At 38.9% G+C, this 19436-nt stretch overlaps 1 protein-coding gene across 1 annotated transcript in view; it reads right to left on the reverse strand.

The window, feature by feature from the left end:
- The window catches only part of LOC141298294 (integrin alpha-X-like), a 104031-nt gene that overhangs the window by 7733 nt on the left and 76862 nt on the right, over positions 1-19436 (reverse strand). The window contains exons 18-23 of the mRNA XM_073828801.1: positions 14050-14123; positions 13811-13952; positions 13567-13665; positions 3678-3757; positions 3517-3603; positions 3336-3414 (exon numbers count right to left, since the gene is read on the reverse strand). Coding sequence (XP_073684902.1) covers positions 3336-3414; positions 3517-3603; positions 3678-3757; positions 13567-13665; positions 13811-13952; positions 14050-14123 — 561 coding nt within the window. The remainder of the gene's footprint in view (positions 1-3335; positions 3415-3516; positions 3604-3677; positions 3758-13566; positions 13666-13810; positions 13953-14049; positions 14124-19436) is intronic.

Consider the following 19436-nt stretch of genomic DNA (forward strand, 5'->3'; position numbering starts at 1 on the left):
AGGGTAGAACTAGTCACTACCTCCTCTCAGGCTTCCTGAATCGAGAACGGCTGCTCCCCTTTGCGAAGGGTCCCATTTTAGAGCACGGCTCCTGGCGGGATGAGTATGCTCCCCTTCCATGGAAGGGTAAGTTCTGAGCACCACCTTCTCCTGGTAGGCGTAATATGCTCCCCTTTACACTGAAGGGTCTCCTTAGAGCATCGCCCTCTTTCAAGGACGGGTGTTCCTCTCTGCAGCTCAGGGTTAGGAGCCCGTCTGTTCCTGACTTCCGGGTTGAGCATAAGGCTCCCTTTCAGGCATCCATGTGGACTGGGTTTAATATGCTCCCCTTTACACTAAAGGGTTCCTTCAGAGCGTTGCCCTTTTTCAAGGACGGATGTTCCTCCATCCAGCTCAGGGTTAGGAGTCTGTCCACTATCCACATCCATTATCATGATGGTCAGTAGCTCCATGATTTCATCAGTCGACTAATAGTTTGCGGACTGTCTGTCCTGATTGGGGTGTAGCGTTGCTCCCCTCTTTTAAGGGAGGGTTCTTCCCCTATCTAAGTGCTTGTCATCACTGACAAGCCTGGAGCTTTAGTAGTGAAACTCCCTGGGAAAACACACTCTCTAAAATACCCTTTACTAGGGTAAGTGTCCCACGCTGAGCTCTGGGCACTTTCTGAAATCCACAATAGTGGTAAGTGCGCACGCAAGTCTCTGAGCACTTCCCAAAATCCACATAAGTGGTAAGTTCCCACCAAGTTTTGGATTCTTCTCTAAAAACCTGTTGGTTACGCGGTCTCTTCATTCCCATCATTGAGTTGGTCTTAAAACCCCTCCCTGGGCCCAACTCCTCTCGATATCACCCTTGATATCTCCTGACCATCTGTTATCCAGGGTGTGTTACCTTACGGTAACCCCTGCTAGAACGGTTTCTGTCCTAGGACAGATTTGCTACTCTCTATCTGTGAGTCAGTTCACCAAGGGAACTAGACCCGGTAGTAGTAGCAGTGCCTGTTCTAAATAAGTCTAAGTTGATACTTAGCCGTTTTCCCCGAAAGGAATCGCTTGATTACAAGCCTGAGCTGTGCCCTGGGTCCTTTGACCCATCTAGGTAAGTGGGTAACAGTTCAGGCCATTGGCCGTGGGGGATAACGTTCTGACAGCCGTCACCACGTCCTAATAGGGGCAATTCTTCTCAGAATTGATGCTTAGTGCTGGCTGTCATAGCATGCACTCCCCTCAGCATGGAAGCGTGGGTATAACCGTTCCCCAAAAGTTACCCCTAGGGGACGCGGGGATGTGTGTTTGCACGGGCGCCTCTTTATACAGTGACGCCCAGTAGTGATGCACCAGCAGCGGCGGTCGTGCCGCGGTGACGTCATACGCTGTTGCCGGCCATTTCACGTAGTTTTTTCATATGCATTCTTCAGACACGAGTCACACTGCGGCATTCCCCAATAGCGACCCCTAGGGGATGCGGTGTCTCGTTCCCTTCTCAGGGAACCATGGTAACATACATAAACTACAGATGTTCTCTCTCGACGGAACTTCAAACCACGTCCTCTAGGGGTCGCTATGGGGAATGTCATCAGCGTGACTTGTGTCTGAAGAATACAAAAAACGACAATGAAATTGGCCGGCGACAGCTTATGATGTCACTTTAGGGAATTGAGTTTGCGATCATTGCATTCATTCTTTGTTTCTTGTGAAAAAGCACACTCTGATACCTGCAGCTTTCATACAGCTCGAGCGGTGTATGCATGGTGAGAAGTAAGCAAAATCAGCTCTTGAGGGACTGGAATGCAATCGTTGCATTCACTGCTTGTTTCTTGCGAGAGGCACGCTACTCATACCTGTTTTCACGAGCTTGCAGGCTATGTGTGTGTGGTGAATAGCAGCACGTCCAGCTCTTGAGGGAACTGATATTATCATTGCAATGCATATGCAAAGGAGGGAGGTGAGCCTTTACTGTTTTCCCGATTTTGCATGAGTGTGTTTGCCTCTCGTAGTATTAACAGCACATTCATCTTGGCAGTGCCTCCCTTTATGCTTGATTCCCATCCTTAATATCCAAGTTGATTCCTACTTCTCAAGCTTCAAGGATAATTTCATGCTCCCTTTCTGCAGAAAGGTTACTTATAGAGACCCACCTCTTGGCTGGTCAGTTGTTCCTCACTATCTCTCGGGTTAGGAGCCTGTCCTCTATTTCCACTATTGAAAAGATGGTCAAGTCTTGCTCCATGGCAATACACTCAGTCAATTAACAATTTGCGAACTGCCTATACTGATTGGGTGCAGCATTGCTCCACTCACAGTGAGGGTTTAACCCTAGTATTACCCTGCCATGTGAATAGCATCTGGTGCCCTGTCGAGTGTGACCTCTCTGGCACACCTTTCTCAAATCCATTTTATGTCTCCTTCGGCCCAACTCCACTTAGGTATCATCACAGATACCTCTTGACCATCTGCTACCTAGGACTTGTCAAGGCACTCCTAGGTTACCTTATTAGAACAGTTTTAAAAAATAAAGGAAGTGCACAGGAACTGCTTCCCTTGTTCTGTAAGTCGGTTCCTGAGGGAACAGAACCATTCAGAGCTAGTGGTAGCTCCTACGTGACAGGCAGGTCTAGGTTATTCTACGTAGCCGTATCCCCCTGAAGGAGTCTCCTTGATTCCAATCCTTGAGCTCTACCCTGGGTCCAGCCTTCTGTCCCCATGCAGGTAAGTGGGTAACAGCTTTGGCCTTTGGCTGAGGGGGATAACATCACTAACAGTCATCACTAACGTCCCATGGGCAATTTCCTTAGAACTTAAGGAACTTGGTACTTAGTGCTCGCTCTAATAGCATGCACTCCATCAACATAGCGACCCCTAGAGGACGCAGTTTGAAGTTCCCTTGAGAGGGAACGTCTCAGGTTACGTATGTAACCATGGTTCCCTGAGATAGGGAACAAGACACCGCGTCCTCTAGTCTCTTCGCCATGCTTCGGGCGTAAGCTTCAGATGAAGAAGCGAATGCTGTGTTCTATCGGCGCCCCTTTATACTGTAGTCATGCCGGTAATGATGCACTGGTGGCGATGAGTTGCGCCGGAAGTGACATTATAAGCTGTATGTTTTTGTATGTATTCTTAAGAAACGAGTCACGCTGACAGCATTCCCAATAGCGACCACTAGAGGACATGGTCTCTTGTTCCCTATCTCAGGGAACTATGATTACATACGTAACCTGAGATGTTTTTTACTTCAAAATTTCACATTTAATTCAACATGTTCAATTGTTTGTGGAATTTACTACCAATTTTTAAATGAAAATAGTGTATTTTAAGTTACAATATTTAAACTAATACCTTTATTATCTGCTGGACTGGTTTCATAAGATCCATTTTCCCTGAAGTAAAATTAATGTGGATGGTGGAATTTTCATGCCTTTCATTTAAAAAATATGAAGAAAGACAATATTACAGAATAGGATGAATAAAGTGTGGCTTTGTTTACTATTTATACAGAAACATGAAGTTGAGCACTAACCTTATCAGGGCAATATTGATGGCATATTTGACACCAATGGTCTTCTCTTTAAAAAACTCACTGCTGCTTGAGTGTTTGTCATTCCCACTGTGAGAGATAGAGATTTTGTTTATTAGCAGCATTTTTCAGTTAAAATTGATCAGTTGAAATTGATGTCATACCTCGTGACCTCAGCCTTAAATGTCACATTTTGGCCCAGTGTACTTTCTTTATTAATACTGTATGTAATCTCAAACACAACCTAGAATTTGGACAAAAATATCAGAAAAAGAAAAACAATACTGAATATTGGACAAGTGCAAAGAGTAAATGAGTGTATATGTACAAATACAGGCAAACCAATAATTAAGACACCAGATATAATTTGTGATGGTTTTTCACTAGTGTGTGCAGGACACTATAGTTCATTTATGTAAGTGAGGATAGCAAAATAGAGTAAACCATGACATACAGATCTGGGCCCGTATTCACAAAACATCTTAAGGCTAAAAGTAGCTCATAAGTTGCCGATTTAGGAGAAAATCTTAAAAATAATGGGCGTGTCGGTCCTAAATTTAGGACTCATATGTTTTTGCTCTAAGAGTGTTTGACAAAGCGTTTAGCGCTAAAACTAGCTCCTAAATCTGTGCAACGTAAAGACTGACTTATACGCGTCCGCAAGTTTGCTTGGGTTTGTGAAATCACCCATTTCGCATGGCGGTGTGCACGGCTTCTCGAGTGAACTGTTCGCGTGTCACCTCATTGCTCACGAAAAAATTCAAAGCTGTTTTGGCTGAACAGGTACGCCTGTACAAACATCTCTATAATCCATCAATGCGTGACCATAGAAATAGTCAGATGGCAAAAACTCATCGTGACCAGTATTAGAAAGGACGAAAACTTTTGCAAAAAAGTGTACATTTATACTGTTGTGTTGGTTGAAGACTGCTGTAATAAAAATATTTCTCATAATTGCTTTTGTTAGTGTTTCACATTGCTTATTTTCATAGCCATAATTCACGGGTGGGATGAGTGAATGACTTTTTGCAAAGCTCGATATTGTCCCACCACTTTTTTGAACATCTCGCAGCACGGACGTACCTAATGCTGATGAAACATTACTTTCTGTTAAATAAGGTGCTGACGCTGGAATCTGTATTTTTTTTCTGAAATCATGCTTAATGTTCTTTGCGATGTTAATTAGCGATGGAACTTCTCAATGCGGCTCGTGCTCAGTGTTCACACACGAGTGCTTCAATCCCTCGCTTATGACTCATTACGGTTAAAAATCAAAACAAAAACACACAAATGTGTTTCTGATATAGGATCACTGATGAACATATTTAATTTTATTAAGGGATGAAAAAACGTTGTTATGGCAGATTAGAACCGAAACCCTCAGACTCTTCTAACGAACATTCAACCACTAGACTATTGGATATTACTAGTAAACGTATATATCTATGGATTTATTCAGTGCAACATTTATCTCAAGGCTAATAACATATAATTAAAGTATATGAATAATAATAAAATTATCATGTTAAAAACTAGTTTAATGTCAATACATTATGTACACATGATCAGAGCCTGTAACCACAAAAATTTCATCTTACCACTAAAAGTTCTCCTAAATGGCAGTAAAAGTTTTTAGCTAAGAGTTTTCTCTTAAAACCTATTCACAAAGCTGCTGAGACAAACTTTTACTAAGGAATAGAGAGAAGTCTTAAGCTAAAAGTAAGGGCGGGGTTGACCTCGTCACTATGGATGATTTCGGCATGCTTATTAACTATGCACACAATGATTGGCTGATAGGGGAGGGGTCTCTGTCAGACATTTATGCATATAAATATTGTAACGTGCACTATTATATCATATTTAAATAAAGGTTTTAAAATGCAGGCTAAGTGTCACTAATTAAACGTGTATCTTCAGCCTCATGTGCGCTCCTCGTATACAGTTAGCGGCTATGCATATAAACAGCCTTTTAATTAACAGGGCAGAATAATCATAGGTGATAGTAAGGCATGTAACGTAAAAGAAAACAAAACTGGATGCAAGAACAACTCTTACTTCTTGCCCAACTTGTTCAAGAAAGCAAAGTTGGGATAACCTCAAAAACTAAAAAAAGATGTGTGGGAAAATATATGTGTGCAAATAAATGCAGCTTTCCCACTTTTGTCCAGAAGCAAAGATGACTGTGAAAAGCGCTGGTATTCTTTGCAAAGTCAGGCAACTTAATGCAGAGATTGCAGAATTTAAGTGACAAACAACTGCTACAGTTAAATGGACATTACTTTTTAAGTTGCCGATAATGTTTTCATGTAACCTTGTTATGCTATTGCAGATTAAAATCCTTAGCCTCATTAAAATATTTATTGCATTCATAAGAAGCTGCCATTCGAGGATTGTTAAAATCTCGATCTGTGGCGTTTTTGGGTTGTTTCTATTTGTTGCAATTCTGCAGCAGTCCTTCGCGATTAAGACCGCGCCTTCTGAAAAGCTCATTATCATCCAATGCTTCTAAAATGCTTCTGTTCTGAGGCAGACAGCCGGCAACAGCCATTTTAGGATAGTTTTAGGAATTGATCTTAGTGACTTAGGAGTCCTCTCCACTACTCCTAACATTTTACAGATTTAGGAGCTAGTTTTAGTGCTAAAACGCTTTGTGAAATACTCTAAGAGCAAAAATTAGGAGTCCTAAATTTAGGATTGTTTTAAGCATTACTTTTAAGAGTTTCTCCTAAATCGCTAAATTATGAGATAGGCTACTTTTATCCTTAAGATCTTTTAGGAACAGGGGCCCAGAATTTGGTGATGTGCGCGCGCAGGCAGCACAGGCTTGCGGTGCAGAAGAACGCGTCGAGTATAAATCAGCCTAAATAAGGCTTAAATCACAAGATCAAATCCTTACCTTCCTAATATTGCTGTTGGTGGCGATCTGCCTCGGAACTTAAACGTTTTAGAAACACTCTGCATGTATATGCACGCATATTCCTACACAACTTTTTTAAGTCTTGGAGGTTATTTTCATTTGATTATATCCTACGATGGGCAAGAAGTAACAGCTGTTCTTGCATCCAGTTTGGTTTTGTTTTACGTTTGCGTATCTCGCTATCAGCCATGATTATTCTATCATGAATAGAAAACAAGCTTTTTATGTCGGTACCGATAGCCCAGCGGTTAGTGCGTCAAAACTTGCATAACTCTGCTCAAAGCGTCCTGAGTTCAATTCCCGTTTTGAAATATTTTGCTGCTCCCAATAATTTTGTGTTAGTTCTCTGCTATTCTGTGTAATTTAAAGCATAAAAAGCTCTTTTAAAAAAGTCTGTTTACATGCATATCAGCTAATTGTTTATTATAAGAAGCACACAGGTAAAAGGCTGTCAATCATTTGAACACTTGTTTAATAAGTGACACTTGCCCTGTATTTTAAATTATTTTTGAATGTGGCAACATTTTTACTAACTTTTTAAAACTTTATTTGAATATGGCAACATTTACAACAATATTTCTATGAATAAATGTCTGACAGAGATCCCTCCCCTATCAGCCAATCACTGTATGCATGGTTAGTGAGCATGCTGACATCATCCATAGTAACGAGGTCAACCCCGCCCCTTACTCTTAGCTTAAGACTTCTCTCTACTGCTTAGTAAAAGTTTGTCTCAGCAGCTTTGTTAATAGGTTTTAAGAGAAAACTCTTAGCTAAAAACTTTTACTTTTAGCTAACTTTTTAAAACTTTATTTGAATATGGCAACATTTACAACAATATTTCTATGAATAAATGTCTGACAGAGATCCCTCCCCTATCAGCCAATCACTGTATGCATGGTTAGTGAGCATGCTGACATCATCCATAGTAACGAGGTCAACCCCGCCCCTTACTCTTAGCTTAAGACTTCTCTCTACTGCTTAGTAAAAGTTTGTCTCAGCAGCTTTGTTAATAGGTTTTAAGAGAAAACTCTTAGCTAAAACTACCTCTCCACATACGTCATGCCCCCAGACTGCTGTCCTTCAAAAAGCACCTCAAGGCATACTTGTTCACAGAGGCCTTTGGTCTCTAACCCCCCCCCCCCCCCCCCCGACACCAGTTCCCATCCCATCCCCGGCCTTGGGTTTCTTGAAAGGCGCTATAAAAGTCAAAGTTATTATTATTATTATTATTATTATTAAAAACTTTTACTGCTATTTAGGAGAACTCTTAGTGGTAAGATAAAATGTTTTGTGAATACGGGCCCTGGCCATTTAAAATGCGTGCGGGAAGTAAAGTGGTCTCGCGTGACGCCGGTGTATTCTGAGGGATCCTAGAAAATACATTTACACAGGAAAGAAATGATCAGTAGGGGGCAGTCATGTAATGCACTGAACTGAAGCGGCAGCAAATATCGCTGCAAGCTAAAAGACTCGTTTGTATGTTGACCTGGAGGGGACACCTTCGGTTCACTTATGTTTGTCGTGGCCATGACATATAAATTCGTGGGAACGTCATATTATGTCGTGGCCACGAGATCATTTTGTCGAGGTAACGACATCCTTATGTTTAATGCATAAACAAACCTGCGTGACCATAACCCAGGATTATCAGAGATAGGTTTATTAATATTTTATTTGGAGTTAAGAAATGATTATATTAATTGTTATAGAAATTAATACAATATTAAGTTATTATATTAACAATAAGCAATGCTGTATATGCGAATGCTGTCTGTGCGCGATGTAGACAGCATTCAAAAGTTTATCATGAATAAATATTACATAAAGTACTTCAAATTAAATAGCCCTTCAAATTTTATGCATCCCACAGTCTTATCCATTAATTGATCCTCTTTTTTCCGTAATAAATGTATTATTCGTTTATATTCATTATTTTCCCCTTCATTTCGATCTCTAAAGGTTAAGCGATTCACAATAAACAAAGAAGTAGGTAGCTCTAAATAACTTATTATTTATTATTATTATTATTAGGCTATTATTATTTTAATAACTGGTTAGGGCTATTTATTTTTAACGCCTGACAATTATGCCAATAAAGTTTTGACTTTTTGATTGTATTTATGCCCGTGTGTGACGATAAATGAGCATGTTTTCATTAACAAATGAAACTACATGAATGATTCATTCCTCAGTAAAACAGCTTAGTATTTATATAGTCTAGTCTATTAATTAGATGAAACAAAATAAAATATATGTTCAATTCAACCTTTAAACTACATTCCAGTAAAAATCTGTCATATAGCAAATGTCAAGCATTTACAGTATCATTTACATGAACGTTAAGTAAAGAGAGCCAAATTAAGGGGGGGAAATGAATATAAATGAAAATAAGAATATATACAATAACAATTGTATATAAAGGCTAATAATAATTTATCATTTTTATCAGTATGATCAGTATTACTTTATGTTTTTGATAACAGCAGATTCTCAACAACAACGTCAAAAAAGCTTTTCGAATATAATCTATCAGAGCATTCCACACCATTTCAATGGGATTCATGTTGTGGGATTCGGCGGGAGTCTTAACCCTGTTCAGCAATGAGTCTGCCTGCAGCAGTGTGCTTTGGGTCATTGTCCTGGAAAAAACGGTGATGTGCTCCGATGTTTTCCCTAATGTATGGGGCAGCAGTTTCTGTTACAATAGCATTTTCAAAGAAAGACCGGTCCATTATGCCTTCGAAGATTCCAATCGGTCCCGGACCCAGTCTGGATATTGCTCCCAAAAAATGAACTTTTAGCGGGTGCTTTGGCTTTGGTTTAGACACGTGTCTCCCACTCCTACGAAATGACATGGCGGGCAAAGAGTCTCAATAATATGTTGATTACAAGGCAACAGACAGCATTCACCCCCATTCCCATTCTGCTAGTCATAAACATTTCGCTCTTTATACTGCCGCTGATGGCCTCATTAACTGCTACTTTTAAGATAACTGAAAAAAAAACAAACAAAAACACTTCCCTCCGGTTTCACAGACCATACTTAAGCCTAGTTCCAGGTTAAAATGATCGGAGCTGTTTAAACTGGAGAGGAATAAAAAAAACTTGTACTGACTGATCTTTAAACTTGCTGATCTTTTGTGTCGAAATTGACACGGCTCATGGCTAGTGTTTGCATATTTTTTTCTATTGTGCAACCAGATTAGTGTTATATACTGTGCTGATAGTTCTGATAATTTTTTTATCGGACAATGCAACTTACTACCTTATTAACTTTAAGTTCAAAGTAGCCTAAAATAGCTGGATCTGCCAGTGCAGTGGAGGATGGCGTCTGTCCCTCACTTTCAACTTTCTCAACTCCCGTTTACTCCACCGGCATCTAACAGCATTTTCACACCAGTGATACTAAATATTCTTGCAAACTGTCTAAATTGTCTAATTGTCGGGAACTGCCAAAAATTGATGTGGAAGGCTTAGCACCTGACACCCCCCATGATTCATGTCACCTTGGCCTCGGTGTAGCTTTTATATGTAAATGATTACTGGAGCTATACAAATGCAAACCAGGGGAAGGGGGGTGGCTTGAGACTCTCTGATCTAGAGTTGGCTTACCTGTTTCTTTGTCTTACACTGTGTCCCAACTACACATAACACCGCAACATGCAATAAAATTATATTTTTCATGTTAAACTGTTTTTTAAACAGATATCATTTAATCCTGATATCTTAGTCCTTAGCACTTGTGATACTTAACTGTATTCGTTGTCAGTCATAATAAAAGCTTTATTGTTTTGAAAAACGAGCCTTCTGTTTATTTGTCTACATTATTTTCAATATTAGGATATAATACTAGGGTAGGCTATACTTACATGGACATTAGGCCAAATCTAAATGGTTTCCTTTCCTTTAATTTTTTTTTAAGAATTAAAAAAAAAAAAAAAACTGCATGGGCGGCGCGCCATCATAATGTACAGCACAAAAAACGCAAAAATAAATCTAAAGAAAATACTAATACTAATAATAATAATACATAAAATAAATTTTTAACACTCCAAACTATAGTTTATATTTCTCCTCTTACACAAATCAATCAAATAAAGTGTATCTAAAATTGTATAAATGGTATGAAAAAGACAAGCTACCTCTCAAACATGCAAATCTTCATTTGCTGTTGGTTTAAAATGTTGAAATTTATAATGTATTTTGTAATTTTGTACTTGTTATTTTTTTCTCTTTTGTATTGTTAATTTATTATTCATTCAGAAAAATATATTTCACATATGGGCATATTTATTTCTTTTATATACAGCTTAGGTTTTTCTCTGCGCACAAGCTCTGCGCATGATGTTCTGATGTTTATGCTGCTTTTTACTTGTGTGAAATTAATCCCCGAAAACGAATTTAGCTGTTTTTAATGTGTCACAGCCACCAATCAGTTCAAATTTAAATGTAATTTAACACAATCTTGTCGGTTAATAATAACTTAACGACGTCGGTTGTCGGTTGGGGAAAAAAACTAACTTAACATTTCTATTTCTAATGCAGTCTAATAAAAGTTCATCAGGAAAAAAGAAAAGAAAACAATAATGAAACTGCTCCTGCTTATAAATAACTTTTTATATGATGTTGAAGTATCTAAATAGTCTATAGGCTGTAACAAAGTGCTTTTCTAGTCCTGCTCCCACGAGGTTTTATTCCGCATCCACCCGCTCCCGCTATATACTAACTATATATACACCCTTAGAATAAACTATATATATATACCCGCTTAGAATAATTTTCTTCCCGACCCGACCGTTCACGCTAAATTTAATTCTCGTTTCCAGAATCTCACATTTAACCATTTGGAAACAATATCGAGTATAAAACTTTTTTCGCAGTACATCCATTATATTTCTTTTATCACTTTTAAGACGTATTAAAGCCCTGCATTTTAGTCCGTCAAAGTCCATTCAGTGGTGATTAAAAAAAAATTGCAGCGCTGGTGGAAACAAGAGACCAGGCTACCATGACTTGGCTCGGATGGTCCTGTCAGCAGCATTGAGCGCACGTTCAGCACAGCTTGGAAGGGTTCCGTGTTTAAAGCTTGCCACAAAACACTGACAAAAGTAAATACCATGACTGTCAAATAGTAAGGAGATATTTTAATTATTTATTTAGAAACTACTGTTTTCTGAGTCAGTGATGATGCAGTTAACAATCCTCCTCATATCCTCGTTGGACGCGCCTTTAGAGAGAAATGCATCTTTGGACTAGCTACATAATAAAACAGTTTTTGTTTTCTATTTTTATTTTTATTTTTTTGTTAAGTAGTAATTTAAGTCTTTCTACATATTTATTTATCATGTCTGACAAAAAATAACTTAAATATTTTCCACTGAAAAAAATGTAACTGATCGAGCTTGAGCCTTCATGTCCTAAAAATGTGTTTTGCACTCTTCGCATAAACGATTGGATATGCACCTAATAGCGCACATTAATATCTATTATTATTTATATCTTTTATTTTACATCTATGGATTTTATTTTAGCCAATTCGTGATTTGAGAAGGCAAATTGAAACACAGAGTAGGTCAACTCACTGTCTGCCGCTTGGTCTTTAAGAAATAAAAAGCTTAACGAACAAATGCTCCAAACTTTTTTTTTCTAAATTAACTTAAAATAACTTAAAATAACTTAAAATAACTTAAAATAAACGAAATTATAAATACTTTGCCGTTACATACAGAATGAATTACCGATTATGGCGCCAGATATTGAAACAAGAGACATAACAAATACTGTCCAAATAGCCCTCTTTGTGCAGGGTTTGGCTACAGAATGTTGTTCCTTGCGCTACCTGGTGGATATTATATGAAGCGCAACAACGTTGTAAAAAAATCTGAAAAAGCGCCTGCAGGCAGACGCGTGGCCACGCATGCCGAATTGCAGGCTGCCGCGTGAAAATAGACGCATTTTTAATGGCCAGATCTGTATTATATACTAAGAAAATAATCATACTGTGAACAACCAGTAAAATTGATTAAAACTGAACTGACCATGTTTTGCTTAAATGTTTTTTTTTTTTTTTTATGGCTAATGCTAAATTTTTACACCACAAACTGAAGAAAATCTAGCATTGATTGGTAACTGGTCAACAAAGTTTGATAGTTGTGTAAATATTGTCATATTGTCACAAAGACCACCTCCACAGCTCACTCTTTTGGCCATCAGAGGGCTACATCACCGGAGTAATGACTATTTCACACTCTCACTAGATTTCCCATCAGCCCCATACCTGGCAATGAACTATCTTGCACTCATTAGCCTGTACTATTGCTCTGATTCTAGTACTGTGATTGTTCTCTGCCTGCCTTGACTGTCCGCCTGTTTACCGTCAATGATTCTGTCTGCCCTGCTTCGTTGTATCTGCCTGTGTTTGACCCTTGCCTGTTGACCACATCTTGAATAAAGCTGCACATGAATCACAACAGTAATCAAGTTTCGTTACTAACAGTTGTCTGAATTTTTGCTGGATTGTAGTCCATTACATACCTTTCTATCAAAGTTACCTAAAATTATAAAGATAAATTTGTTCTGACACAGTTTAACTATGAGTTTGTGTCATATTTTATTATTTGTAATGCCTACTGGTAATTTTTAGTGTTTTTTGCTTGTTTGTTTGTTTTTGGCATTTTTTTTGTTATCACGTATTAGCTATCATGGTTGCCGGATATCAAGAATTTAAATCACCCAAACCGGAGCTTTTCTGCCAAGCATTTATTTAATAAATACATGTATGGTAGAGTTTAGCGATCGATCTCCATTACGAAATTCTATTCAAATGAAAGCATCATAAAGGCCAACTGTTTTTCCTTCAAACAAAAAAAAAAGTTAGGTAACATTTTAGTTTAGGGACCAATTCTCACTATTAACTTGTCGCTTAATACCATGTATCTATATTTTAGATCCTTACAATGATGTTCGCCGCCTACAATGATGTTCATGACTGTGCAATCATTTAAAGGAAATGTAAAAATGATCGTCTTAATTAACAGCGTTTCTAATTTTTCAAAAGAATCATGATTATCAGTTTAACTGTTATTGTGCAGCTGAGCAAATGTTCGATTAGTGTCACAGCTGTGATTGTTGACCTGAGAGTTGTCCTTGAGGATGGGTTTACTGATGAAGCAGGTAGTTTCTCCTAGTTTAACTCCTTGCACACCATCCAGAGACACACACTCCACTCTTCCCTGTTCATACAGAACATTTATCATATATTTCAACACATTTTATTGCATCTTAAGTGTTTCATAGCTAATTTGCTTTAGAAATATCATCTTTATCATGATTAACTACTATCAGTTTCAGCATTTGTAACTTTGTGTCTGACTTTACCTGTTTAGATGTGATTATCCTATAGGAAAGTCCAGAAGGATAGCTGAGGATAAAGCGTGCATTATATGAATTTTCTCCTCTGTTCTCCACAAACACTGTCACATTGATATCCTGCATGATCCCAACCTCTATGTTTGTAGATCTGGATCACAGAAACAAAAGATAGATGTCAAGACAGTTTAGAACTATTCACCTCTATCAATATTACACTTTAGAAATAGAGTAGATGATTTGCTCACCCAGAGAAATTGAAATCCATTTTGAGATCATCGACACATAAATTATCAGTTCCACAGTTTATCTCAAAATCTAGCTGTAAAACAAAGTGAGGGCATAGAAAAAAAAAAATCAAGAATCACTCGTAAAATGAGGTTAAAATTTTAAAATGAAAACAATTTGTGTGAACTGATGTGTTTAGCGTGTCATTTGTATTTTTTAAAGGCATTTCTTATTTAAATTAGTTGGTGTAATAGGAAAATTGTCTTTAAACTGAATACAGCCAGCCCATAGTCTGTAATGACAGAGACATGTCATTTAATTTTTTGTGTTACTTCTGTATTGTTGTAAGTAAAATATGTATTTGTACCAGAACCGCTTCATTATGAAGCCAGGGTGCACACTGCATGATTTATAATAGTTCTTCAGATTAGATTCAATTTAGATTTGAATATATGTATATACATTAAGCTTTATGACATATCATGCAAGTTATGAGGTAAAAGGGCAGAGACCAGCTCAATGCAAAATGACTGTAAATACAACATAAGATGCAAAGAAGTATGAATAGAAGGTGTATTATACAGTGAGGTATGCATATATATATGTAAACAGGGTGAGAGGAGTTTTTGATGATACTTTTCACTCTCTTTAGGCAGCGTTTGTGGTAAACATCTTTGATGGAGGATAACCTGACAACAGTGAATGAATGATGCATTTATAAAGCGCTTTCATTGTGTATTGCCGTACACCCAAAGTGCTTTAGTCATATGGGGGATCTCTTCTCAACCACCACCAGTGTGTAGCATCCACTTGGATGATGCGTCGGCAGCCACAGTACAACGGCGCCAGTGCGCTCACCACACAACAGCTACAGGTGGAGAGGAGAGAGGGATATAGCCAATTTTAATGAAAGGGGATTATAAGGAGGCCATGATTGACTAGGGCCAGTGGAGGGAATTTGGCCAGGACACCGGGGTTACACCCCTACTCTTTACGAGAAGTGCCAGGGGATTTTTTGTGACCACAGAGAGTGAGGACCTCGGTTTAACGTCTCATCTGAAGGACGGTGCTTTTTACAGTATAGTGTCCCCATCACTATACTGGGGCATTAGGACCCACATAGACCACAGGGTGAGCACCCCCTGCTGGCCTCACTAACACCTCTTCCAACAGCAATCTAGTTTTCCCAGGAGGTCTCCCATCCAGGTACTGACTATAAATGTTGGCTATGAACAGCAGCAATCCCAGCGTGTTTAAGAATATGTAAGCAGTGTAAGCAGCACACACCCACATAAAAGCAGAGGCCTTATTATAGCAAAAGGAACATATCATAGGAATTCTGTGAGCTGTGGCCCGGTGTGCTGGGATTTATGATGGTTAGAAGAAATCTCTAGCATTAATTTTGTTTATGGCTTGTCTTGAAAAACTAAGACAATTTGATATTTTCTTCGTAGATGTCACACTGCAGGACTGTGCACCTAATCTTCTGATACTACCAGAATTTAATTGGAGGCCAAAATTGATCACAACAGTCATTAGTCAGCTGTCTGTGAACATGTCAAACTTATGATCAAAGACTAAAGATTTTAGCCTAGCAACGGAGGAATCTTTTAGGATTTGCAAAATTTGTCTGAGAAGGCCATATCATAGCCAAACTCATACAGTGCGCACCCGACTTAACCCTAGCATCAAAACTGCTCGTCAAAAACACCTTTTTACTAAGGAGGAGACAATTTGAACCGAAGGAGACTGGAAGGGACCAGTGGTAAAAGGAGACTCAGGAGGGCTGGAAGGGACCAGCAGATACAAAGGAAACTCAGGAAGGCTGGATGGGACCAGCGGCGACAAAGGAGACTCAGGAGGGCTGGATGGGACCAGTGGAGACAAAGGATACTCAGGAGGGCTGGAAGGGACCGGCGGATACAAAGGAAACTCAGGAAGGCTGGATGGGACCAGTGGAGACAAAGGAGACTCAGGAGGGCTGGAAGGGACCAGCGAAGTCTAAGGAGACTCAGGAGGGCTGTATGGGACCAGCAGACACGAAGGAGACTCAGGTGAGCTGGACGGGCCCAGCGGAGACAAAGGAGACTCAGGTGAGCTGGATGGTACCAGCAGATTCGAAGGAGACTCAGGAGAGAGGATTGGACCAGAAAACTCCAGTTGGAGCGCCATGTCCATTATGTCCATAAACTTAGACTTGGCAGGGGACTCAGGCGAGGCGGCCATCTTGGCAGGGGACTCTGAGGCAAGCTGTACTGAGCGCTGGGCGAAACGCATTTTTATTATAATATGTCTTTTCAAATGCCTAGGTCTGTTTAATTTCCTTAATTATAACATTTCTAGCACTATTTTTAAATGTTTATTCAAGCAATAATTTATAAATGATCTCATGTATGCTTTTCTAAAATCGGGGATTAAAAATGAATTGGTTCCAGGTAAAAACAGTTTTCTTTACATTTACATTTACGGAGAACGAAACGAATGAAATTAAACATTACTTAATAGATACAAGGCGCTAATTTTCTTATCCATTTGATACAACTATGATAGCTATACAATTAATATATATAGAATAATTTTATTTCGTCATATTCGTGATTCGTTTGAAGTGTAAGCTATTCGTTGTGTTTGTATATTTATTATGAAGAAAATTCGTTAACCTAGCCTATTGTTACGATACGGTGCTGGACTGACGAGACACGATACGAAATACAAATACAAAGTCTTTTAATATAATCTAAGGAGCTGACAGATCAGGAACACAAAGAACTTCCACACACCAAACATAAACAAAGCAACGACCGACAATGTGAGGAACTCAAAGACAGGCTTATAAGGCTTAACTAATAATGACAGACAGGTGACACAGATAACGGTGATGAGGGCAAAACCAATGCAGACAGATAGACGGGGGAATACGATGGGATAAACCAAGACTACAAACAGACAGAACTATGACATTACGCCCCCCTCCGCATAGGGGCCTCCTCGTGCCGTAGAAAACAGAAACAGAGCAAAACAGACTAGAGGGGCGGCAAAACAGAAAAAACAGAGTGCATAAGGGCAGAGGCTTCGGCGGAGGACGCAACCCCGGGAGGGGGATCAAAACAAGAATCCAAGGGGCAGACAAGACAGTCCATGGGGGCGACGATGGTGGGAGGAGCCAGGGGACGAACAGGAGGGACCCGGAGCAGGAGAAGCTGACACAGACCCAGACCACAGCCATGAAGACGGCCTACGGTAGAGTCGACGGAGGGAGGAGCCATGGTGGAGGAAGGACCACCGACTCCAGGGGGCCGACCGACAGGCTTAACTAATAATGACAGACAGGTGACACAGATAACGGTGATGAGGGCAAAACCAATGCAGACAGATCGAGGGGGTAATTATAAGAACTATGACACCTATAAAGTTGATTTAATATTGTTGATAATACATTTTTAGAAGAAGTTAAAAGTTAAGAAAAAAATAGGAATTAGCCTGTAGTTTATATTTAGGGCTATAGGCTAATCTTTTTCTTGACCTTTCTTACACTGCAAATCGGGGGAAAAAAACATTCTTCATCATCTTTAAAATGGGAGAACCACTGGCATAATTTAGGGAGGGAAGCGCGGCGCACAAACGAACGCGGGGTTGTAACACACGTGTCTTAAATATTTCCACACATGCTAGCATAACCAAATTTTCTGTATTTACTAGTTGGCATAGCAACACTATGCAGAGAAAAAAGTGTGCCAAAATGCAAAAGCCTTTTGAAAATATCGCTGAATTTTTTGTTTACCATAGTAAAAGTACATTTCTGGCTGAAATACATTTTTCATTTCAGTTTTTAGTATTCATTTAAAAAGACAAATTGGCTATTATTTTAATCTCCAATCTGTTATTTATCAGTTTAGATAGTTTATTAATGCTTCGCAAACCAGCAGAAGACACTAACCTGTATTATATTCCAGTGGCGCAGATGGGGAACGTTTTAACACTGTGTTACAATATGCCCTGCTGTTATTAAACTATGCTATTTTATGACATTAGCGATGCAATTTACACTATTTACTTTTATGGATTTTATTGAGAAACTACAAGAAACAGGTGAATAAAGACTGACAATTGATGTTTAATATTCAGAAATTATTTCAAGAAATGTAAAGCATTTTGGCTCGTTTATGTGTGTGGTGTTCTATGAGAGCTGTGTGTGGAGGGAGGGGAGTGTTTTTCTGAATGTCTAAATGTGTTTCATCTATTTGTCCACATTGTTTTGAATTACTGTACAGCTGTGTGTTACGATCAGGGCCGTCCCAAGCATTGTTGCAATGTGTTCATTGTCATGAAAAATTAGATTATTTTTTTTAAACGTCATTACTTTATTTGAGAAAGTTAATGCATGTATTTTATTGACACCATATTTTAGTTTGTTGTGTATATGTTTTTCATTCGATCGGATAACATTATAAGCTGTCATATGGTCCTGTTACAATGTACCCAACCTACGGGGCATGTTGTCACATTTCACTTCCTTTCTTTTGAGGTAAATAACGAAAAACGTATACACTGTAAATTTGAAACAAAGTCAGATATTTGTACTAGACAAGTGTGAAAATAATGTGGACAAAAATTGTACTCTGATCCCCACGTAGATTTACACAAACCGTGAAATTCAAAAAGTGTTAGGTTGTGCCCCGGCTGCACTCCCCTACATTGAAAACGAAACTATTTAAATCTGTATAGCCTTAAGTTATGAATTAAAAGAAAGGCGAAATAAATCACTTCAAGAACAATCTGTATTTTTATTGTAATCAAGAACATTTATTTTGATAAAATTACCTAATTAATGCCGAATGACAGTGAATGCATCTCCAACTGCATAGCTGCATAAAATCGCTGGTGTCAGTCGCAAATATTAAACATGTATAAAAAAATCTTAGTGAAAATGACTGGCAACGACTGGTTCTTGAATTCTATGATTATAATCTTTAGACACCACACACTATGCGATTTTTTTGTGATGACTACAAACAGCGACTGAGCCCGACTGGAACAGATTATGTCCGACTAGGCATGATCCGTGATCAAGACCAAATTCCATTCATAATCGGCAAGAAAATCGTGTAGTGTGTTCTCAGCTTAAGCTGAGGACTTAGATGGAGCTTTGGAGGACTTGGGAAAGTGTGGGAGGCATGGAGGGAACAAGCTCATTGGAGACATATGCGGAGGGTGCTGGTTTTTGGTGAGATAGAGCAACCACATGCTTCCGGATAGGAGGAGGATTACGATCCCCCACATTGACTAGGAACTTGAAACCACTTAGATTGAGAACATAATTTAGAAAATCCACTACGGTTCTACAGCAATCATCGGGAGTCAGAACTCGGAAAACAAATTATCATCTTTTTATCCCATCTGCATGCAT

The sequence above is a fragment of the Garra rufa genome, chromosome 22, assembly GCF_049309525.1.
Source record: "Garra rufa chromosome 22, GarRuf1.0, whole genome shotgun sequence".
Classification (NCBI taxonomy): domain Eukaryota; kingdom Metazoa; phylum Chordata; class Actinopteri; order Cypriniformes; family Cyprinidae; genus Garra; species Garra rufa.